Source organism: Chinchilla lanigera, unplaced genomic scaffold, assembly GCF_000276665.1.
Source record: "Chinchilla lanigera isolate Chin_1 unplaced genomic scaffold, ChiLan1.0 scaffold00051, whole genome shotgun sequence".
In the NCBI taxonomy this organism is placed as follows: domain Eukaryota; kingdom Metazoa; phylum Chordata; class Mammalia; order Rodentia; family Chinchillidae; genus Chinchilla; species Chinchilla lanigera.
Window position 1 is genome coordinate 10496177 of NW_004955452.1, and position 24450 is coordinate 10520626.

The 24450-nt window shown below is 40.7% G+C and overlaps 1 protein-coding gene and 1 long non-coding RNA gene across 3 annotated transcripts in view; one reads left to right on the forward strand and one right to left on the reverse strand.

The window, feature by feature from the left end:
- LOC102015917 overlaps nt 1–21332 on the reverse strand; it is a 24719-nt gene extending 3387 nt beyond the window's left edge. Inside the window, exons 1-2 of the long non-coding RNA XR_262675.2 lie at nt 21194–21332; nt 714–840 (exon numbers count right to left, since the gene is read on the reverse strand). This is a non-coding gene — a long non-coding RNA (uncharacterized LOC102015917). The remainder of the gene's footprint in view (nt 1–713; nt 841–21193) is intronic.
- Kpna6 (karyopherin alpha 6 (importin alpha 7)) overlaps nt 1–24450 on the forward strand; it is a 49874-nt gene that overhangs the window by 3152 nt on the left and 22272 nt on the right. Inside the window, exon 1 of one of the 2 annotated variants that reach the window (XM_005395041.2) lies at nt 21348–21437. The exons of the other annotated variant lie outside the window; for it this stretch is intronic. Within the exon in view, the coding sequence (XP_005395098.1) occupies nt 21419–21437 (19 nt within the window). The 5' untranslated portion in view covers nt 21348–21418. Of the gene's footprint in view, nt 1–21347; nt 21438–24450 lie in introns of those variants that run through there. 2 annotated transcript variants of the gene reach the window in all.

Consider the following 24450-nt stretch of genomic DNA (forward strand, 5'->3'; position numbering starts at 1 on the left):
GCTCAAAAATTTTAAAAATGAGGAAGATACAAGGATGTAAGTAAGTGCTAGCGCACCCTCAGGCTTGATTCTCAATACCATTAAAAAAAAAAAGTTTGAAAATGTGAATTAAAACACCAAAAGTTTTCATTTATAGGAATGTTCATGATATATATATTTTTTAAATTTTATTTTGAAGAAAAAAAGTAAAACAATTTCAAAACAAGATAATAGGAGAATAACAATGGTTAATACGTTGCATATTATTATCTTTAAATTAGTTACTCAGAACTAGGGATAGCTCAGTGGCCCAAGCACCTGCCTGGCAAGCACAAGGTCCTGAGTTCAATTCCAGTACCAAAAAAAAAATTAGTTACTCAGAGTATAAGGTATATGCATTTAATTGTCCAAACAATATTAGCACAAGCCTTTCTTTTCAGTGAACTGAAATTAGTAGCATAATGATCTTAACTCTCTTTTTGGGGGGGGGGTTGTCTTTTTGAGACAGGGTCTCGATATACAGTTCAGGCTGGCCTTGAACTCACTTTGTAGCCCAGGCTTGTCTTGAATTTGTGATGATTCTCCCACCTCAGCCTTCCAAGTGCTGGGATCACAGCAGTGCACCACCACTCCCAGTGATCTTAACTATCTTGTCGTGATACCTTATTTGCGTATAAGCCAATCTATGAAGAAAAAAAGAAACCAAGCAAGCAAACTACCTTGGTCATACGTACTTATGAGAAGAATGACACCCTCCTCAGGAGCCTCAGGCAGGTCCTTCAGGAGTTATTCCAGAACGCATTATCCTAGATGACAGGGTTGTGCATGTTACTGCCCCTGAAAACCTCCCAGTGGGATAAGCTGTGGAGATGGAAGATGATGTTGTTGATCTTGATCTTATATAGACCTAGCCTTTTTTTATTTGAAGTAAAAGGGATTGAACACAGGGCCTTTGTACATGTTAGGCAAGTTTTCTACCACTGTGCTATACACACAGCCCGGATATGTGTTTGTGTCTTAATTTACCAAGTTAGAAAGGGAAATATGAAGTAAAGAAAGAATTTTTATACAGTTGTGTAATGTGTTTGTGTTTTGTTACTACAAAAAAGCCAAAATGATTTTTTAAATTAAAAGTTTATTTTTAAAGGAGGAGAGGTTTAATTTGGCTATAATTAAAATTTTAGTAGGTAAAAGTATTATCATAAATTAAGGTAAATTTATTATTGATGAAAGAAAAGACCTTTTTTTTTCGTCTTTTTGAGACAGAGTCTTGCTACAGTTCAGGCTGGCCTTGAGCTCACTTTGTAGCACAGGCTGTCTTTGAACTTGCAATGATTCTCCTGCCTCAGCCTCCCAAGTGTTGGGATTACAGGGGTGCGCCACCACGCCTGGCAAAAACATTTCTTTGTGTCTTGTTCTGTAATTCAGGCTGGCCTTGAACTCACTATGTAGCCCACTCTGGCCTTCAACTCACCCTCCTGCTTCAGCCTCCCAAGTGTTGGGATTACAAGGATGAGCCACTACACCCAGCGTTGAAAGAATTTTTAAAATAAATTTAGCCTAAATGTACGGTGTTTATAAAGTCCATAGTGCATAAAGTGTCCTAGGCCTTCACATTTATTCATCATGTTTACTCACTAGCTCCAGTCCTGCAAGCTCATTCATTGTAAGTGCCCTATTTGGATATACCATTTTTGTCTTTTATGCCATATTTTTACTGTACTTTTTCTATGTTTAGATATCCAAAGATCATTGTGTTACATTTACCTGTAGTATTCAGTACTGTGACATGATTTGTAACCTAGTAGCACTAGCTATACCATGTAGCCTATGTGTATAGTAGAATATACCATCTAGATTTGTTTTAAGTGTAACTTTGATATTGAACATATCCCACTGGCATAAGTGGAAGGGACACTCAGTGTGACTCTACCTGGAATATGGGTTGTTAAAGGCCAAGTTCTGCTTCTGAAAAGGAAAGACCCCCTGTCCCAACTCTGTAATTGCCATTAATAATGGCAGGATTGGGGGCAGAATCTGTAAAGAGTAGGTAATATTGAGTGAGGGTAGTCAGCTTTTGAAGGAGAGGGTGGAGAAGATCTCTTTATAGTAGTGTTTTTGAGCTGTTGAGTTAGCTTTGTGTGTATGTGTGTGGTTTGTCTTTTGATTTGTTTTGTTTTCAGGGGGTTGTTTGTTTGTTTGGTTTTTTGAGTCAGGGTCTTGCTATGTAGTTCAGGCTAGCCTTGAACTCATTGTGTAGCCCAAGCTGGCCTCCACTCATGGCAGTCCTTCTGCCTCAGTCTCTTGAATGCTAGGATTACAGGCATGCACCACCACACCCAGTGTGGTTTCTGTTGTTATTTGTTTGTTTGTTTTTGACAAGGTCTCGCTATGTAGTTCAGCACCCTCAGAGTCACTGTGGACCCCAGGCTCACCTCGAATTCACTGTGAAGCCCTGATTGGCCTCAAATTCAGGGCAATAATGTACTTTTGCTTCAACCTCCTGAGTGCTAGGATTAAAGGCGTGTGCCACCATACCTGGCATCACACCCAATTTGAAATAGCTGACTTTGAAACTCTTTTTCAGAGGTAATATAGGGTAATAAAAGCCATTTCTGGTTTGCTTTTGTCTACAAGTAATGCACTCTGATAAATTCTTTTGATCAGGAAGTACAGTAATTCAACACATCTCTTTAGTTTCCCTCCAGCATTACTCAACCACCCCACAATTTGTAACGCTTAGTTTGAGAAAGAAGGCACTAAACCACTGATCACTATCTGAGTGTCCTACAAGCATCAAACTTCTCCTTCCTGGCCTGTTTCTCCTACATTTTTCCTAATGATTGGCACCATTGGTGCAGACACTAGGGCAGGAAACATTATCCATCTTGGATTCCTTACTTTTTTCTTACCTTTCTATCTTGGCAGTTGTTGGGTACTCTATGCCCCTGTCACTGGGGTCACCTCTACATAGCTATGTGTGGGTTCTTCTCAGCGTAATCTCAGGAACAGTACCATATTAATTGTCTGGCTTTTAACCTTGTAAAGTCTCAGACTCCTTAAAGGGAATAATATGGAGTTTGTTAGGGGGGCAGTGGTTGGTACTGGGAATCAGACTCAGGACCTTGCACTTGCCAGGTAGGCACTTGTACCGCTGAGGTGTATCCCCAGCTCTAAAGTGAATGTATGGATAACACTATTTTTAAGGTTGTTTTAGCAAAGGTTCAGTGAAATACTGGATGTCAGAAAACATTTTGTAAATGAGGCATGGTTGGGCATGCCTCTAGTCCCAGAACACTTGAGAAGCTGAGGCAAGAGGGTCCAAGTTCAGTCCCATGCAGGACAATTTAGCAATTTAGTGAGACTCTTGTCTCCAAAGAGCAGGGGGAAAAAAGGGCTAGAAATGTAGTTCAGTGCAGAGGCCCTGGTTCAATTCCACTACCAAACAAAACCAAAACAAAAACCCACTTTATAGATTGTAAAGATATTACTACTTCAAGAACTGTTGAGCCAGGCTTGGTGGCACACGCCTGTAACCCCAGCACTCGGGAGTTTGAGGCAGGAGGATTGTTGTGAGTTCAAGGCCAGCCTGAACCGCATAGTGAGACCCTATCTCAAAAAGACAACCAAAAAAAGCTATTGAAACTAATCTGTTCTGTAGGATCTCCTATGACTACTGGTTCTGCTGCATCAGTGTTTTTTGGTTTTGTATTTATTTATTTTTGGTGGGCTTTTTTTCTTTCCTTTTCTTTTCTTTTTTTTTTTTTTTTTTTTTGGTTGCTGGGAATCAAACTCAAAATCTTGCATTTGCCAGGCAGGCACTGTGCCGCTGAACTATATCCCCACCCTTATTTTTGTTTTTTTGAGACAGGGTCTCACAATGTAGTTCATGCTGTCCTTGCACTCACTGTGTAGCCCGGGCTGGCCTCCAATTTACAGTGATCCTCCTGCCTCAGCTTCCCAAGTGCTAGGATTACAGGTATGCACCATGTCCAGCTTGTAAAACATTTTCTATGTGGTACACAGCACATAGTAAATATTCACCTAATAGCTGTTAGGCACTTGGTAAACAATGATAGCTGACAACTAGTAGTGTTTTCACTTTGTAAGCAAATAAAGTCACTCCTGATAACTAATAACTGTTAGTTATTTAATAAACAAAGTGTTTTCTAGCCGGGGATATAGCTTAGCGGCACAAAGGCCTGCCTGGCAAGTGCAAGGTCCTGAGTTCGATTCCTGGTACCAAAAAAAAAAAAAATCAACAAAGTGTTTTCTGTATGTCAGGACCAATAGTAACTATAAAGATAAATCAATTGGTCTTTGTCTTTGAAACTAGAAACATTATGACAATAGAAACATTAAACATTTTTTGATGGCACTGGGAGCTGAACTCAGCCTTGAGCCTGCTAAGTAAGTGCTCTGCCACTTAGCTACAAGCTCAGCCACTGAGCTACATCCCCAGCCTGCTAGAAAAGCATGTTATGGTCTGGTCAGGTCTTCTCTTATCTTTTCATTTCTGTTTCCTTTTTTTTTTTTCCTCTCTCTTTTTGAGACAGGGTTTCTTTTCTTTTCTTTTTTTTTCCTGTAATCAACTCACAACCTCGCGCTTGCCAGGCAGGCACTGTGCCACTGAGCTAAATCCCCAGCCCCAACAGGGTTTCACTATGCAGTTCAAGCTGGCTTTACTTTGTAGCCTAGGCTCGCCTCAAACTCACAGCAACCCTCCTGCCTCAGCCTCCCAAGTGCTGGGATTACAGGCCACCATGCCTGGCAAGAAGCATATTATGAGCATTTGTCTTAGGAGTTAGGCGTACCACAGTTACTCATTAATTTTCAACACATGTTTGAGTTTCACTATGTGCCAGGGATTGTTCTAGGTCTAAAAATACAATGGTGAATGAAACAGACAAAAAGCTATCTTTTTGTGAAATCTCAATTTGTATTCTAGTAGATAATTGAGTGAAATAAACCAAATGGAAACTGGCAGATGAACTGTAGAGACCCATTTCCTATTTACTGAGTTCCAGCCATTGTTGCCATGGGAGAATGTGGGTCTAGTGTTGCTTTACTGCATAATTTCTCATTCCTTGCTACAATCCCTCTCTGTCACCACACTCCTCTGTTTTGAAGCTAGAAATCTAAAGCTGGGTGTGGTGGTGCATGCCTATATTCTTTGAGGCCAGCCTGGGCTACATAGTAGTAAGCTCATGCCCAGCCTAAAATATATAGTGAGACCCCATCTCAGAAAACAGAGTAACAGGGTTGGAGATATGGCTCAGTGGTAGGGCTCTTGCCTTGCATGTATAAGGCCCTGAGTTTGATCCCCAGCACCACACACACACACACACACACACAAACACACACATACACACACACACACAGAATAACAAAAAATAGAAGTCTGGATTTTAGGCTGGGTTTGTAGCTCAGTGGTAGAGTGCTTGCTTAGCATATGCAAGGACCTGGATTTGATGGGGAGAGAGTCTCTGGATTTTAACTAGATGTGAGTATTAACTGAGCTTTGTGTTACGAGTTGAACTTTTTTTTTCTTTGCTTTCTCTACTGGGGACTGAACTCTAAGAGAGATTGAACCAGAGCCTTGCTTATTCTCAGGAAGCACTCCATCACTGAGCTACATCCTCAGGCCTTTGTTTTGTTTTGTTTTAATTAAGTTTATTGGTACATTTTAGATATATATAATGATAACATTCATCATAGGGAATTTGTACACGTACATGATTTGTACATGCTTTTCTTCTCCCATTCCCCTCCCCTCTCCCTTCAACCTCTCTTCCCCTCCCTATTTACAAAAGCTTTGTTTCCATTTTTTCCTTCCTTTCTCATTTTTTTCCATTTCTCTTCCTTTCCCCCTCCCCTCTTCTCCCTTCCTGGTTCCTCTTCCCATTTGAACGTTTTCTTGCTATTGACAGTATCTGTTACACATTTTGGTCCTTTCTTACACTTTGTTTCTCATACCAGAGAAACCATGCAATATTTGAACATATGTTTCCGATTTATTTCTCTTAAGAGTATGGTCTCAAGGTACATCCGTTTAGCTAGAAATGTCTCGTTTGTCCTTCATTATGGCCAAGTAGTACTTCGTTGTATAAAAAGCCGTATCTTCTTTATTCATTCATCGATTGATGGGCATTTGGGCTGTTTCCAACATTTAGCTGTTACAAACTGTGCTGCTATAAACATGGGAGTGCATATATCACTGTGGTATGATGCTTTCAATTCTTTTGGCAAAATACCAAGGAGGGGAATAGCTGGGTCCAATGGAACCTCGTTTGCTTTTTGTTGTTGTTCTTTTGTCTTTTTGAGGCAGGGTCTCCCTGTGCAGTTCAGGCTGGCCTTGAGCTCACTTTGTAGCCCGGGCCGGCCTGGAACTCACAGCGATCCTCCTGCCTCAGCCTCCCCAGTTCTGGGATTATAAACATGTACCACCATGCCTGGCTAGTTTTTGGTTTTTTGAGGAATCATCACACTGATTTCCACAGTGGTTGTACCAGTCTACACTCCAACCAACAGTGGAGAAGGGTTAAATTTTCCTCATGGGCCCACTAACATATGTTATTGGTTGATTTCTTTATTCTTTCTGGAGGGAGATGGAATCTCAGTGCTGTTTAAATTTGCATCTCTCAAATGACCAGTAATGTTGAGCATTTTTTCATATATTTGCTGTTTTTAATTTCTTCATCTAAGAAGTGTTTATTCATTTCAGAAGTCCAGTTTTGGGGACTGGGGATTTAGCTCAGCAGCACAGTGCCTGCCTGGCAAGCGTAAGGTTGTGAGTTGGATTCCCAGTAGCAGAAAAACACAAACAAACAAACAAATAGAAGTCCAGTTTTGGATTAGGGCTTTAAATTTGGGGAGGTCTGAATTTTTTTTTTTAGTTCTTTCTACATATTCTAGATATTAATCCTTTGTCTGAGGAACAGCTGGCAAACTTTTTTCCCACCTGTGGGTTGTCTTTTCATTCTGTTGGTGGTTTGTCTTGCTGTGCAAAGCTTTTTATTTTGTTTGTTTGTCTTTTCTGAGACAGTCTCACTGTGCAGCACAGGCTGGCCTTGAACTCACAAGAATCCTCCTGCCTCAGCCTCCCAAGTGCTGGGATTACAGGCATGCGCCACCACCCCCAGCTTCCAAAGCTTTTTAATAAGATGAGATTCCAGTTGTTGATTCTTTGTGATTCTTTGTGATAGTTCTTTGTGGAATCAGATTTTCGTTCATAAAGTCTTTGCCTACACCAGTGTCTTCAAGAGTTCTACCTACTGTATGTTACAGCAGATTTATTTTGTTTGTTTAATATTTAGATATGGGTCTAGTTTTAATCTTCAGCATGTGGAAAGCCAGTTTTTCCAGCACCATGTATTAAAGAGGCTTCCAGTGAAGATGTTTGGCTCCTTTGTCAAAGATAAGGTGGCTGAGTGTGTCCAGAGATGTTTCTGCATCTTCTAGGACTGGTTTGTTTGTTTGTGTCAGTATCACAGTGTTTTTATCATAGTAACTTTTTAGTATAGTTTCAAGTCAGAGATTGTGATGCCCCTAGCCTTGCCTTTGTTACCCAGAATTGTTTTTGCTATTCTAAGTCTCTTCTGGAATTTGAAATTTTAGGAATTGTTTGGAATTCCTAAATTTGGAATTTCAGGGTTGTTTTCTCTAATTCTGCAAGATACGCTGTTGGAATTTTGAGCATGATTGCATTAAATCTGTATAACAATTTAGAAGTATGGCCATTTTGGCTATATTGGTTCTTCCTACTCAAGAACAAGGGATATATTTCCATTTTCTGATATCCTCTTCGATCTCCTTTTTCAGAGTTCTGCAGTTTTTAGTATAGAGGTCTTTTACTTCCTTTGTTAAATTGATTCCTAGGTATCTCATGTTTTGGGGGTATGCTATTGTGAACCGTGTTGCCTAAGCTGGCCTGGAACTGTAGATCTTCCTGCCTCAGCCTTCCAAGTGCTGGGATTTCAGGCATGTACACCCCACCCAGCTATAAATATTTCTTACTCTATATTTTACAAATTTTGCTTTTTTGTTTGTTTGTTTCTTTGTTTGAGACAAGGTCTTACTATGTAGTTCAGGCTGGCTGCCTCAAACTCACAGTGATCCTCCTGCCTCAGCCCCTGGAGTGCTGAGACAAGCCAAAATGTATGTATGTAAAATAACATTTTAACAGAATAGTGACAAATATTTTTAAACATGTTGGTGAGAAGAGCTTTAGACATTTAGTAGGTATTAAATCATAATACACATTTGGAGAAAGGTTCACAAAATTCTAAATTCATATATTAAATGTAGATAATTTAAATTTTAGCTGATGTAGTTCTTAGCTGGTCGTTGTTATTTTGTTTTATTGTAATGTGTCAGGTACTTAGTTCTGGTTCTTGAGAGCTTATATTTTCAGAAGGATCAGCACTATGATTTTCTTGTTCCTCTTGTGCTTGAATTTTTAGCATTATTTTTAGTCATTATCTTCATAAGACTAAGTACTCATTCATTTTGTGAATGTTCATTTAAACCTTGATAACTTGTTAAACCCACTTAATTAGGCATACAGTCTATAAAATGCTACAGTATGTTAAGTATATTTGAACTGGTATCATCATGTGCTTGCTATAACTGTCTCCCTTCAAGAAAACTTCGCCATTTGGCCAGTAGATACAAGTTGCCAGTATTAATAGGTTAATAAGTATATTAAACATTAGTAAGGCTGTGTGTGTCTCCCTTTCTCAGAAGGGGCAGTCCAAAGTGCTATACATGGTTTTTGTTTTTGTTTTTTTCCCGGTACCGGGAACCGAACTCACGACATTGCACTTGCCAGGCAGGCGCTGTGCTGCTGAGCTAAATCCCCAGCCCCCAAAGTGCTATACGTGGGAAGGGGATCCAGCCTAGCCTAGAGGAATCAGGGAAAGTCTTTTAAACTTAGACCCAGTTCTTAGTAGGGTGAGGGAGGGAGGGAGAATGAGTAATTCAGAAATTAGATTAGTAGCATATGGATTGATGTTTGGGCTTTATCCTGAAGGTAGTGAAATGCCATTGAAGGGCTTTAATCTCAGAAGTCACATGACTTTTTTCCTTGCTATGTAGTCCAGGCTGGCCTTAAACTCATTATGTTGCCCAGGTGGAGCTTGAGTTGTCAGTCCTCCTGCCTCAGCCTCTTGAGTGCTGGGCTTACAAGTATGCACCCCTATTCCCAGCACCAAGTAGGAGATTCTCTTTAAGTAGTGTGTAGTCTTTGCAAGAGGTGAGGGTGGCAGCAACTGAGGTGATACTAGTACACAATAAGGAGCATCTGAATCAGCACAGCTTGATCATTGGTTTCATCTGGTGGTTGAAGCTGAGTAGGGTCAGAGATTAGGCATAGCTCCTAGGCCTCCTTGCTCTAAGCAGCAGAATGGATCACGATGCTGTTAACCGAGATGAGTTTAAATTTGGATATTGGTATGTCTCAAATCTCCAAGGGAAGGTGTCCAAAAAGCAGTTGAATATAGAAGTCTGGAACTCAAGAGTGAGGCCTGGGAGGGAGTTATGGGGGAGAGGGAGGAGGGAATACAGTAGGTAATGGCAGACAGATATATCAAAATATATGCTTTGAAACCGAATGTTTTATAAAATTAATAGGCACTAATAATAAAAAGGAAAACAGAGACTGAGGCCTGGGAGTGGAAATAAAGGTTTGCTCATCTCTATATTTATTTCTCTCAATATGGCAATTAGAACCATAGTCAATGATAGCATTTAGGAAAAATGTGTGTCTAAAAGGATGGGCTAAAGAGAAAGAATGTGCCTGGAGCGATAGCTCAGGGTTACGGCATGTGCTGGCTATGTGTGAGGCCTTGGGTTCAGTCCCTAAAACCAAAAAATAAAAACACAGAAACTCAAGATACATCAGCTATAATTTACAGAAAGAAGGAAAACAAAACTGCAGGGCATGTTGGCGCATGCCTGTAGTCCCAGCACCCGGGAGGCTAAGGCAGGAGGATCATTGCAAGTTCGAGACCAGCCTGGGCTACAAAGTGAGCTCAAGGCCAGCCTGAACTGCACAGGGAGACCCTGTCTCAAAAAGACCAGAAAAAAAGAAAGAAAGAAAGAAGGGGAACAGCCAGAGTGTCGAATTAGAGGAAAAACAGCAATTCCAGTAGTATCTCAAAAACCAAGGGAAAGAATATTTCAAGAAGCTTGTCAGGGTAGAATGCTGCCAAGAGGACAAGCCAAAAAACAAAACAAAAACTGAAAAGGTAGCCAGGCCTGGTAGTGTACACCTGTAATCCCAGCACTTGGGAGGCTGAAGTAGAAGCATCACTGCAAGTTCAAGGCCAACCTGGGCTACATAGTGAGACCCTGTCTCAAAAAACCAAAAACAGAACTAAACTAAACGTAAAAGGTCCATTGGATTTACTTATCAGTGGTCTTTTTGATGACATGGGAGCAAATGGTAGTGAACTAATAAGTGAGAAGAAGAGAAGAGGGGTTGAAGGGAGTGGAGGGAAATGAGAAAAAGGAATCAAGATATAGCTAGGCATGACAGCACACGCCTGTAATCCCAGCATTTGGGAGGTTAAGGCAGGAGGATCACGAGTTTGAGGCCCACCTGGGCAATATAGCAACTTAGTGAGACCCTGTCTAAAAATAAAAGAATGGCTGAGGATGTAGCTCAATGTGAAGGCCATGGGTTCAGTCCCCAGAACTGGGAGAAAAACAAAAACAAAAGAACTAGAAAACAAAATATACTAGTGTGCTGAGACAAAATACCCAATGCCCAAAATTAAGGAAGGAAAGGTTTATTTAGCTCACAGTTTGTGGAGGTTTCAGTCCATACTCGGCTGGCTCCAAGGCAGAGTGGCACATGGCAGAGGGCAATAGTTCATGGCAGCAGAGGACAGCAAAACCAACAAGAACAAAAAATGGGGCAGCGGGCAGGAGAAGCAAGCCTCTTTCCTTCCCTTACATTGCTTGCTGCCTCTCAGCCCACGCCCACACAGTCCTTGTGCCCTCCTCTTGCACAGACTCAGGATGAACACCAAAAAACATCCTAGAGCAGTTAGGGCATGTTCTTTTCACCCCAGGAAACTGCTGAGTCACTTAACCAAACCTCTAGACTCCTCAAGTTGACACAGTGTATCAACCATAACAACCAGTAAATAATTCCACTCCTAGGTGCTTACTCAGAGAAAGTGAAAATTTATGTGCCTAAAAAGATTTATACAAAAATGTACGTAGTAGTGCTATCATAATAGCCAATCCTGCAACCCAGCCTGGCAGTTTAACAAGATCCTGTCTTAGAATAGGGCCCAAAGCCTTGGGTTCATTTCCCAGGACTGAGCAGAGAGGCAGGGTGAGAGAAGAGGACAGACTGTTTTAAGAAGTGCTTGTAAGGAGAGAAGAAGCAAGTTGCTGAGGCTCTGGTAATGTCCCAGCAAGAGAATTATGAATACCTGAATTAGACACTGGTAGCAAAAATGGAGAAAAAGAGACTGAGTCCAAAAGTAGTTAGGAAGGGCTGGGGATATAACTCAGTGGCATAAGCGCCTGCGTGGCAAGCGCAAGGTCCTGAGCCCAGTACCAGAGAAGGGTAGGGAGTAATTAAGAACCAGGCATGGTGGCACAGGCCTGTAATCCCAGCACTCAGGAGGCTGAGGCAGGAGGATCGTTGGGAGTTAGAGACCAGCCTGGGCTACAGAGTGAGCACAAGGCCAGCCTAAACTGCATAGTGAGACCCTGTCTCAAAAAAAAACAAAACAGTAATTAGGAAGTAAAGCCAGACACTCTTAATGCTTGAATGTAACAACAGGGATAAATGAAATAGAGTTGTCAAGGATTACTGTCCAGTTTCTGAGAGTTTTTTGTTTTTTGTTTCTTTTTTGGATTTTCTGTGACAGGGTACTGCTGTGTAGTTCAGATTAGCATTGAACTCATGGCAGTCCTCCTGTCGCAGCCTCCATACCTGGCTTTTTTTTGTTTGTTTGTTTATTTGGTTTTTTTCAGACGGGGTCTTGTTCTATAATTCAGGCTGACCTTGAACTCACCCAGGCTGGCCTTGATTTTTTTTCCCCTTAAGGCAGGGTCTCACTATATCAGGCTGGTCTTGAACTCACTGTGTAACCCCAGCTGTCCTCGAACTCATGGCAGTCCTCCTTCAGCCTCCAGAGTACTGGGGTTACAGGCATGCACCATTATGCTGGACCTATTTCTGGCTTTAAAAGCCAAGCTGTGTTGATATAGCGCTGTAGTCCATTATTATATCAGTGTCTCTCCACTGTTTTTTTGTTTTTGGTTTTGTTTTTTTTTTGGTACCAGGAACTGAACTCAGGACCACATGCTTGCCAGGAAGGCACTGCACCACTGAGCTATATTCACAGCCTCTCCACTTTTTTGTTTGTGTGTTCAGGATCAAACCCAGGCAGGGCCTGTTACATGCTAGGCAAATACCACATTTCCCCCCAAAATAAGACCAGGTTTTATATTAAATTTTTGCTCCAAAAGACACAATAGAGCTTCGTCTTTTTTCAGGTACAAAAATCTACAAATATAGTCATGTCATCTTTTTGAGCATCATCATAATGCTCCAAACCCCAAATTTCAACATGAATTTCTTGCAACTCCATTTTCTGTAAAATCATTATCTCCATTCTCTCATCTCCAGCAATAGAACTCTCCTTAAATGAGTACTCCTTGTCCATGGACCCAGCTCATAATGCATTGGCAACACAGCTGTCAGTGATTTTAGTATATGTGCTGCCAAAGTGAGCACCGCTGTCAGTGATTTTATCCCCTGAACTCTTCACCCACGTCACAATCTCTTACAGGCTGGGCTTCACACCATTTCCATTAAATCAGCTGTTAATTGAGGACCTACAAGACAGGAGTGGCAACAAAAATGATGACAGTTAAGAATGATGGCTTGAGCCAGGCATGGTGGTGCAGGCCTGTAATCCCAGCACTTGGGAGGCTGAGGCAGGAGGATCGTTGCAAGTTCGAGACCAGCCTGGGCTACAAAGTGAGCTCAAGGCCATCCTGAACTGCATAGTGAGACCCTGTCTCAAAAAAAAAAAAAGGCTGGGCGTGCTGCTGCATGGCAGTTATCCCAGCACTCAGGAGGCTGAGGCAGGAGGATTGTTGTGAGTTCCACACCAGCCTGGGCTACAAAATGAGTTCAAAGTAGCCTGAACTGCATAGTGAGATCTTGTCTCCAAAAGACAAAAAAAAAAAAAAAAGGAATGATGGCCCACACAAAAGTGATGAAACATTGTAGACACCAAAATTCAGAAAGCATTTATTTCACCCAAGTGCATTATTGTGTTAGAAAACACGATGTATTGAATTATGAAGATTCACATTATAAACACTGCATCCATTTGTTATTAAGTGTGCAAATTATTTGTGCATTGTGTCTATATTCCAGTTGGTCATACAGTGATAAATCTCAAATTCATCTGTTTCCATAGGTGTTTACCTCTTGTCCAAAAGCACCCACTTGGGTATTTACAAATACTTAACTGTAATTTATGTTATCATTTATTTTAGATATTAATGTCAATAATATTTATATTTAATTGTATATTAATATTTTATAATTCAGTACATCCATGTGTGTTACAACAGATGTACTAAATGTGTCCATCTGGGTAGTGATCTTCACTGGACTTATTTCTGGTGTAGGTCTTATATTACAAGCCTCCTGAAAAATGCTAGGGATTATTTTCTGGCTAGGTCTTATTTTGGGGGAAATATGGTAAGTCATGTATCTTCATATTTATAAATATTTTTTTCTTTTGCATTTCAATCTTTTATTTTTTTTTCTTTTTGTGAGACAGGGTCTCCCTGTGCAGTTCAGGCTGGCCTTGAGCTCACTTTGCAACCCAGGTTGGCCTCGAATATGCAACGATCCTCTTGCCTCAGCCTCTCGAGTGCTAGGATTACAGGTGTTCGCCATTATAGGCTTTTTTAATTCTATTTTTGTTTTGTAGAGGGTTGTTGTTGTTACTATTTTTATCCAATAGATCTGTTTTAAAAGATTTGTCTTCAGGGCTGGGGATATAGCTCAGTGGCACAAGCACCTGCCTGGCAAGTGCAAGGTCCTCAGTTTGATTCCCAGTACCCAAAATAAAAGATTTGTCTTCAAGTTCAAAAATTCTTGGTCTAGTTTGGTGTTAAAGTTCTCAAACGTATTTTTTTATTTCATTGATTGTATTCTTCACCTGTGATTTACTGTCTTTTTGTTAAGTTTCTCATTGAGATTATGAATTTGTTTCATTTTGTTGAATCATCTGTTTTGCATCTCCTGAGTTTCCTTAAAATCATTATTTCAAATTTCTTTTCAGATGTTTAATAGAATTCTTTTGTACTAGGTTCTGTTTCTGGAGAATTATTCTTTTGGAGGTGTCTTGGTTTTTTGCTTTTTCATGCTTCTTGTGTCTCTGTGTTGATGTCTACACATCTAGTGCAACAGTCACCCTTCTGTTCTATGGAGTCTTTCGAAGATAAAGACTTTTTCATTACATAGTTTGTAGGATGGCATTGGGTAGGTACTTTGGCTTTGATAGCCCCCCCCCATGTGATTTCTCCAGCTATAATCAACGTCAGCACTGTCTAGTCATGCCTCAGTGGTCTAAGTGGTAGGTCTCTGTGGAGGTGCAGTGAACATGCACTTCCACAGACCCTAGTAAGGCAGGTGGTGATGGCAGCGGCAGCAGCAGCCACAAAGCCTAGAATGTGCACCATAGAGGACTGTATGCCATGGCAGTGTATGTCATCTGGACCCTTCAGAAGAGCACTGATGGTGCTGTACATTGCATTGCAATCCCAGAACCTCAGGCCTTAAAGGGTCTGTCTTCAGGCCTTGCAAGTTGAGCACCTCAGTTCCTAAGGCTTCTGGCAGTGCCTTCTGAGATTCTGAAGTCCCAAAGTTGCAAAGGGGCTTGGCCTCAGCCCTTCCAAGGAGAGCACCAGTGATGCTAGGTATTGTGTTTGTCTGAGTGGCATCCATGATGCCAGTTTGGGGCAAGATAGACTGTAGTACAGTGATTCCATTCTGAAGATAGTATGCTGTAGCAACTTGGACTCAAGAGATTGTAGACAGTGTTAGTTTCTGTTCTGGAGCAAAGTAGTCATTCTGATCCCAGGAAGCTACCAACCGGGTTTGAAGCCTGTGAGGACATGGAGTTCTCCTGTTGTCAGGGTTAGTGGTCTGCCTCAATAATGATGGTTGCTCTGGGACTTCCCTGCTTTACTTTACACCATCACCCTTCTATTCTCCCACAGTGTGGCCCACTCACTTACCCCAGCTGGGGAGCTTGAGCTGTTTCCTTGCACTGCCAGCACCCCAGGCTGGGTGTCATACACACTTCCTTTGGGAGGAGACACGTTACAGGCATGTACAATACCACCACTCCTGTCTTGTTTTGTGTTGTTCTGTTTTGGTTTGTTTCCTTTGTGGTTTTGGTTTTTTGAGGCAGCCTCTCAATATGCAGTTGAGGCTGGCCTTGAACTCACTATGCAGCCCAGGCTGGCTTTGAATTTGAGATCCTCCTGCCTTAGCCTTCCCAGTACTAAGATTATGGGTATACACCACCACACCAGCCTCATAATACACTTCTTTATTAAGTAACTGTTGTAGCTAGATGTTTTTTCTGGTATAGTTTAGATACTTGATGAATAATAAATATTTGAACAGTAATTCATTCAGGAGATGTTTGTGTAACTGATATTGAGAATGTTGGCTTTAGCTGGGCATCGTGGTACATGCCTGCAGTTCCAGCACTTGGGATTCTGTGCCAGGAGGATCTCCGTGAGTTTGAGGCCACCATGGGCTACGTAGTGACTTCAAGGCCAGCTTGAACTAGCTTGTCAGACCCTGTCTCAGAGAGAGAGAGAGAGAATCAGAAAAGCAAGCTTTATGGAACTTGCCCTATGGAAACTTGGTACAGATTGTAATTAGTATAATAAGGAAAACAAATTTTAATAAAAATAGGGCAACTTTAGATTATCGTAATGAGGAAGGGACTTAGAACCTAGTAATTTTAAAGAGCTAGAGAAGAGCATGGTACCCAAAAAGAAGACAAGAAGTGCAGAGACTAGCAGAAAACAACTCGCTAGTTTCCAAATGTTGAGATGGTTATTGTGACAGGAACCTACAGTGAATGAGCCTTAGAGGTTGCATGAGGCAGGGTATGGTGCTGCACACTTGTAATTGTAGTACTGTTGGAGGCGGGTGGAGGATTACAAGTAAGTCCAAACTGCGCCATTTAACCACTTAATAAGACCCTGTCTCAAAATTAAGACGAAAAAGGCCTGAGGATGGTGTGGGTCAGTAGGATGGCCCAGGTTCAATCCCCAGTACTGGGAGGAGAAAAAAAGGTTGTATGTGACAAGAGAGTGATGGTATACACCTATAATCTCAACTACAAGGGAGACTGAGGCAGGAGCATTGCAAGGTGAAGGCTCATTTGGACAACTTAAGACACTGTCTCAAAGTTTTTAATTTTTTTAACAGGAACTGGGAGTGTAACTCACTAGTAGAGTATTTGCCTAATATGTGTGAGAGTCTGGGTTTAATCCCCAGTACTGCAAGAAAAACAATTTACATATATGAGACAAGATGAATTGAAGGCATAGGTCAAGCTTTGTGTTAAGGAGATTTTATTCTGAATGAGAGAGTGATTTGTTCCAACTTTATTAATGGATTTGAGGAGGATGCAGGAAAGAGGAAGTTGTTTTAGTAGTCAGGCAAAGAAATGAAGGTGACAGGGACAGGGTATAGGGGTCCAGGATTAAGAGACATAAATGTATTCAGGATATAGTTCGGAGGGCCAGGGATATAGCTCAGCGGCACAAGCACCTGCCTGGCAAGTGCAAGGTCCTGAGTTTGATTCCTGGTACCAAAAAGAAAAAGAAAGAAGAAAAAAAAGGAAAACTATGGCAAGATTTGTCCCTCCAAGTTGAAAATATTCAGAAAGAAAAATTTGTCTGTCCTGAACATGTATGGACTTTTTTTCTTGTCCCTAACAGTATAGTATAACAAGTAGTTTTTATATTCTATTAGGTATTATATGTAATCTAAGGAAGGGTTAAAATATATAAAATGGAGGGGATGGTACGTGTAGGTTTTGTTTGTGTGGAGGGTGGAGGTTTGTTTGTTTTGAGACAGGATCACATATAATTCAGGAGGGCCATGAATTTACTATGTAGTCCAGGCTAGTCTGGCTTCTCCTACTTCAGCCTTCCGAGTGCTGAGACTACAAATGTGTGCCACCATGCCCAGCTACATGTAATTTATATGTAAATATTATACCACTTTACATAAGAGATTTAAGCATCCATGGATTTCAGTATCTATAGGGGTCCTAGAGCCAATTCCCTGTGGGTACTGAGGGACAACTTAGGTATATGATAGAATAAAACAAATACTATTATATTATTTAAAATTGTTGAATTTTAACAGAGAATTAGTAGATGTTAATTGTAGTAAATCACACTTTCAGTATTTAGAGACAGTAGTTCATAATAAAAAAGAGAACAGAAGCTGAACATGGTGGCACACACCTGTAATCCCTGCTCCCTGGGAGGCTGAGGCAAGAAGATTGCAAGTTCAAGCCCAGCCTGGGCAGTTCAGCAACTTAGCAAGACCTTGTCTCAAAACAAAAGATAAAAAGAGCTGGGGATGTAGCTCAGTGAGAAAACTATAGGTTCTATCCCCAGTACCCTCCTCCAAAAAATAAAGCAAAAATATTTTCCCCGTTCCTGAGAACTAAGAAATGGAACAGTAGCTATGGGGAATGAATGAAAAGCAGTGCTCACAGGATCTGGCTTAGTCTGAGTGAATTAGAAGTGATGAGATTTCGGAAACTATTTCTACCTGGCTGTTCTTAGCTAACAAAATTGTAAATCAACACTATCAAAATGTTACCGCCATCCTTGTGTTCATTCATAGTGACTAATCTGCCACTAGGTACATGAGCAAAATGACAGGCAGGATTTAACCAGTTTCTCTTGTTATCTTTGATAAGAAGCTTGAGTCAGCTAAGTTTTCGAAGAACATTTTTGAAATATTTAGTTGCCATTTCTCCATATTGGGGGTTGAACCTGAGGGCCTTCAAACTGAGCTATATCCCAGCCCTTTTTATTATAAGACAAGGTTTTGCTAAGTTTCCTAGGCTGGTCTAGAACTTGGGATCCTCCTATCTCAGCATCTTGAGTAACTGGGCTCACAGGTGTGTATCACCACACCTAGCTAAAACGTCAAGATTTGTTGATCTGTATCCCTCTCCCTGTCCTGGTACCCCTCCCCTCACTCTCTCTCCCCTACTTTTCCCTCTCTCCCCCCTCTCTTGTTTTTGTTTTTACTTTTTGAGACAGGGTCTCACTGTGTAGTCCAGGCAGGCCTTGAACTCACTATCCTCCTGCCTCGGCCTCAAGTGCTGAGATTACTGGCATCTGCCACCGTGCACGGCTAATCTCTCTTAAGTATTGTATATTGTTTTCCCACTCTTCAGATTCTGATGTTGTGTTTGTGTTTATACTTTGGGAGAATTTTGATTTAATTAATTCTGATGATGTAGGCATTGGTCCACACGTGAACTTCATTTTTGTGGTTTGTTGGATTTGTGGCCTAGGAAGAGAACTCACTAAAGAAAGACTTGCACTCTGAATATAGATTCCTAAAAATTGGATGCAGTAGGTGAAGTGGGGCACTCTTTTAAGCAACAGGGAGCAAATGCAGAGTCCTCTTTGATTCAAGGTTCCACTTTAACAACAAATTTTCAATTGCTTCTGTTCATATTACTGTTAGAAAATTATCACTAATTCTTAAGTTAAAATCACTGTTAGTAATTAGATCTAGATAGGCAGAAGCTAGTCAAAGGTCAGAAATCAAATTGAATGGAATTATACTGTACCTCTGTTTGGGGGATGCAAAGTAGGTATTAGAGGATTAGAGGTTGAGTGAAAAGAGGACTGTGTAATTAGACACCTGGATCCTAGTTCTAGCTTCAGAATTTAAGATGTGAATGATTTTGTTCAAGCCGCAACACTTTTGAGTCTGTTTTTTTAGCTGTTACAATGTGTGTATTGCTACTGATTTATCCTTTTTGTTGATTGTTACAGGACTTAGGTCCTATGTGTGAAAATATTTTTAATTATTGTCCTCAAACCAAGAACTTATAATAACTGATTTCACCCTAACACTTGTCCAGTTTGATCAGCACAGTGTTATAAAAATTGAGTATGAATGAGCCAGACATGGTAGTACACATTTGTAGTCCCCAGCAAGCACTCAGGGAGGCTGAGAAAGGATGATTGCAAGTTAAGAGACCAGGCTGGGCAGTTTAGCAAATTAATGAGAACTCATGTCTCAAAAACAAAAAAAATATAAAAGGCTAATGATATATTTCAGTGCAAATCCCCTGGGTTCAGCCCCAGTTACACTCACCCTCCTGGAAAAAAAAAAAGCAGCCAGATATGGTGGCACACATCTATAATTGCAACACTCGGGAGGCTGAGGCAGGAGGATCAATTTGAGTTTGAGGCCAGCCTGTGCTACAAAGTGAGTTTGAGGCCAGCCTGAACTACATAGCAAAATACCTTATCTCTCTCTTTTTTTTTGTACCGGAATCAAACTCAGGACCTTGTGCTTGCCAGGCAGGTGCTTGTGCCGTTGAGCTATATCCCTAGCCCTAAAACACCTTATCTCAAAACAAAAAAATAACAAAAAGACAACTGTGGGACCAAGCATGGTGGCACATGCACCAAGCTACTTGGGAAACTGAGGCAAGAGGTTAGCAAGTTTAAAGCCAGTTTAGCCAACTTAGTAGACCCTATCTCAAAATAAAAAGGGCTAGAAATGTAACTCAGTGGTAGGGGACCCCTAGATTTGGTTCCCAGTAATGCAAAAAACAAAACAGCAAAAAAATTTTTGGGCTGAGAGAGTATAGCTTAATGGTAGGGTGCCTGTCTTCCATGCACAAAGCCCTGGGCTTAGTCCCCAGCACTGAAAAGAAAAGAAAGAAACTAGAAATAGCCAGACATGGTGGTGCATGCCTATAATCCCAGCACTTGGGAGCCTGAGTCAGAAGGATCATTGCAAGTTCAATACCAGCCTAGGCTACAAAGTGAGCTCAAGGCAGCCTGAACTGCATAGTGAGACCCTGCCTCAACAACAACAAAAAAAAACCAAGAAATTAGAAACAAAAACCTCAAAATGTTCAATGTACCAGTGTTTTATTTATTTATTTATTTATTTTGGTGTTTTTGTTTTTCTCCGGTACCGGGAACTGAACTCACGACCTTGCGCTTGCCAGGCAGGCGCTTTGCCACTAAGCTAAATCCCCAGCCCCTGTACCAGTGTTTTAATGGAGCACCACTGTGATCTTGCTACTCACTAGCATGTGACCTGAGTCTAATTGTTTGATCTATTTATTAGGAGCTGAATTAGTTTACTAGGACTACCATAAAGTACCACACACAAACTTAAACAACTAAAACTTACAGTTCTGCAGGTTAGAAGTCTGAAATCAAAGTGTCAGCAGGGTTGGCTTCTTCTGAGGCCTCTCTGTTTAGCTTCTAGATAGCTGTCTTCCTCATGTTCACACAATGTTCTCCTTTTCTACTTTTTTTATTAATTTTAATTTTTATCTTTTTGAGACAGGGTCTCACTATGCAGTTCAGGCTGGACTTGAACTTCTTTATGTAGTAGCCCAGGCTGGCCTCAAACTCACATCTATCCTCCTGCCTCAGCCTACCAAGTGCTGGGATTACAGTTGTGCACCACCATGCCTGGCTTCATATCTTCTTAAAAGTGCATTATTATTGGAATAGGACTTCATTTATCCTTTATTACTTCTTTAAAGATTTTGTCTCAAGAAAAAAAAAGATTTTGTCTCCAAATATAGTCATATTCTGAGGTACTAGGGATTAGGATTTCATCAGATAAATTTTGAGGGACTGCCTTTCAGCCATTAGAGGGCATGTATCACTTTTGTATTATTGTTGCTAATTTCCTGGTTCTAATTCCTTAGAAAATGAAGAGAGCTAAATTCTAGACATGGCAATGTTAGATATTTATTCCTTAGAAATATAGGGTATAATTAAGAATTAACAATATCCAACAGCTATCTGAAACAGACTCTACAAAACTTTATCATATGTAAATATTCCCAATCCACTTCCAGTAGAAAAGGGCATGTGTGATGGAAAAAGCCCTCTAACCTACCTGCTGGAGTATCTTAAGTGGCAGCCCAGTCATTTGGTTACTGATGGCAGATGTGTTTCTGCAGATGTTCATCCTTCCAATCTAATTTTCCTGCCTACTTCCCCAGTGATGTCATAAGCAAATGTTTGTGATAGTTTCTTATCACCATGGTTACTGAAGAGGCAAAGTCTGATTTCCCTTCCAGCTTCATTACTATAGCTGCTGGGAGAGCCCAGGCTCAGCGTAATGAAAAACCATGTGTCAGGTAACAGGGAATAGTATTCCAGACACCTGCCTTTAAGAGTCTGTACTTATAGTCTTCAGGCACTAGTGTGAGCAAGGACCCATAGGGAGGGCACTACAGTTTCTTAGGTGATAGTGGTGGTTCTGGTTCTCTTCCTCTTCCTCCTCTTCCTCAGTGATGGTTCTGGTTCTCTTCCTTTTCCTCTTCTTCCTCTTCTCCATCTCCTTTTCTTCCTCTTCATCTTTCTTCTTCTTTTTTTCCTTCTTCTTCTTTTGGCTTTGCCAAGTGCATGTCAACGCTTCAACCCTTCTGCTGCTGTAGATTCCCTCAGCTACTTCATTGAATGACCAAGGGTACTTCTCTGAAGTTTCATTTTCTCAATATCTGTAACTCTAAAATTCAGCTCTCTCTTCAGCCTCCAGTTTCAGTTCTCTTTTATTCAGGGTCCCTTATAGACTACTGCCCCTCCTCCTATTTATGTACTACTTTATTCCATTCTTAGTCCCCAGGGTGAACTCCTGCTTAAAGAATCAGAACCAGCTCAAATCTTATGTTTGGAAGGTTTCTTTTAAACTTTTATCACAGTTACTCCTGTCCCTTCAGGAAAAGGGCAATAATATAGTTAATGGTCTCCTTCTCCTCCTCCTCCTCCACCACCACCTGTCTATAAAAATGTAAATTTTTATCCCTTTTACAATACTGTTGGTCATTATTTCAGATTATAGTTGAGAAGATGGAAAATAGCTATAAGGGAAAAACAGGATAATGAAGCTTCAGGCCCTTCTATCATTTTAACACAAGCAGCTTCACTTTTTAAATATTGGGATTCTGTGTTAGACTCAGTCTGAAGAAGTACAATGCAATTTTTAAAATACACTGTTGGAAGGGCTGGGGGGTATGGCTCATTGGCAGAGCACTTCCCTAGCAAGTGCGAAGTCCTGAATTCCATCACAAACACTGCTGGGAAAAACCTCCATAAAACACATTAGATTAAAATATATGTTAACTAAATTTGCCATTTTAGCCAGGGTTTTTTTGGGGGGTGGCTACTGGGAATCAAACTCAGGTCCTCCTGCTTGCCAGGCAGGCACTGTGCCACCGAACTATATCCTCGGCACCCCCATTTTAGCAGGTGTGTGTGTGTGTGTGTGTGTGTGTTTGGTACCGGGAATTTGGTACTGAGGTACCTTGCACTTGCCAGTCAGATGCTTGTGCCACTGAGCTACATTCCCAGCCCTTAGCAGTTTTTAAATGTTTGATTTAGTGGCATTGATTATATTTACAGTGTTATATAACCACCACTATTTCCACATGCCACCAAATAAAAATTAGAACCAAATCAAATTCATTGGTTAGGTTCAGTGTTCACCTTATAGGGAAATATGATTTAGTTCTCATCCAGTTTAGTCTGCAACAAGAATCATGGCATGAATTAACGTTCGTGAACCAAGGTACCACTGTAATAACTTCCCATTGTCCCCTACCCCCAGGACCTAGTAACCACTAATCTACTGTCTGTCTGCATGAGTTTGACTACTTACTCTAGGTACCTCATAAGTGGGGTCATATAATTTCCTTCTTTTTTTTTTCTTGTTTCACTTGGCATACTATGTTCAGGTTTCATCCATGTTATAGCATGTATCAGACCTTATAGCTGAGTAATACTGCATGGTATATGTTTAGCACATTCTGTTTATTCATTTGTTATTTCTACCTCTTGGCTAAAGCTTCATCAAACATTGAATATAAGTATGTCTCTTGTTTTGAGTCTCTTAATTTTCTGTTTAATTTTTTTAGGAACTGCCATATTTTCCACAACAACACCTTTTTTTCTTTTCCTTTTGATTTTGTTTTGTTTTTTGAAATAAGGTTTCACTATGTAGTAGACTGGCTTTGATCTTACTGTATTTCCCAGGCTGGCCTTAAGCTCAGCCGTCCTCCTGCCTTGGCCTCCTGAGTGCTGGAATTACAGGTGTGCACCATCACACCAGACTAAGCTGCACCATTTTATATGTTTACCAGCAATGCACCAGATACCAATTACTCCACATCCTCACCTGCACTTGCTTTTGTTTTACTATTCTCATTCCATCCTAGAGGGTATGAAGTGATATCTTACACTTTTGATTTACATTTCCTAAATGTCTAATGATGTTGAGCATCTTTTATATAATATGCACATTTTTGGCCATTTGTGTATCTTCTTTGGAGAAATGCTTATTCATATTCTTTGTTTTTAAATTGTCTTTTTGTTGTTCATCTGTAAAAGTTCTTTATATTCTGGATATGAACCTATTGTGAGGTATAGAATTTAGAAATACGTTCTTTCATTCTGTCAGCTACTGTTCACTCTGTGGTTTATGTGGTACTGAGGACTGAATGGAGGGCCTACCCACTAAAGTATGTTCCAGCCCTTTTTCTTTTTTTTTGTTTTTTGAGACAGGATCTCGGTAATTTGCTAAATTGCCCAGGCTGAGCTCAAATTTGCCATTGTCCTGTTTCATGCTCCCAGACTGCTGAAATTAGAGGCATGTGCTACTGCAGCTTTTAAAAATTCTTTATTTTTCTTTCATTTTTGAAAATATTTTCATTGGTGTATTAGTTTTTCATTACTACAATGAAATACTTGAGGTGAGGTAATTTTATAAATAAAGAATGTTTATTTAGTTCACAGTTTGGGAAATTCAAGGGCACTGTCCCTGCATCAGCTCAGCTCTGGTGAGGACCTCATGTCAGATGGTATTACAGAGGTGGAATACATGAAAGGGAAAGATCATGTGGCTACAGGACACCAGAGAGTAAGTAGTTCAGTGGTCAGGCTTAGGCTTTTACGAGAACCCACTCTTTGCAAAGTATGTTAGTGCACACCTGTGATCCTCTCACTCTGGGAAATAGAGACAGAAAGATTACAAGTTCAGGCTCAGCCTGGTCAACTTAATGAAACCTTGTCTCAAAATTAAAAAGTGCTGGGAATATAGCTCTGGGAAAGCCCTGGGTTCAATCCCTAGTACTGGGGGGGCGGGGCGCGGGTACA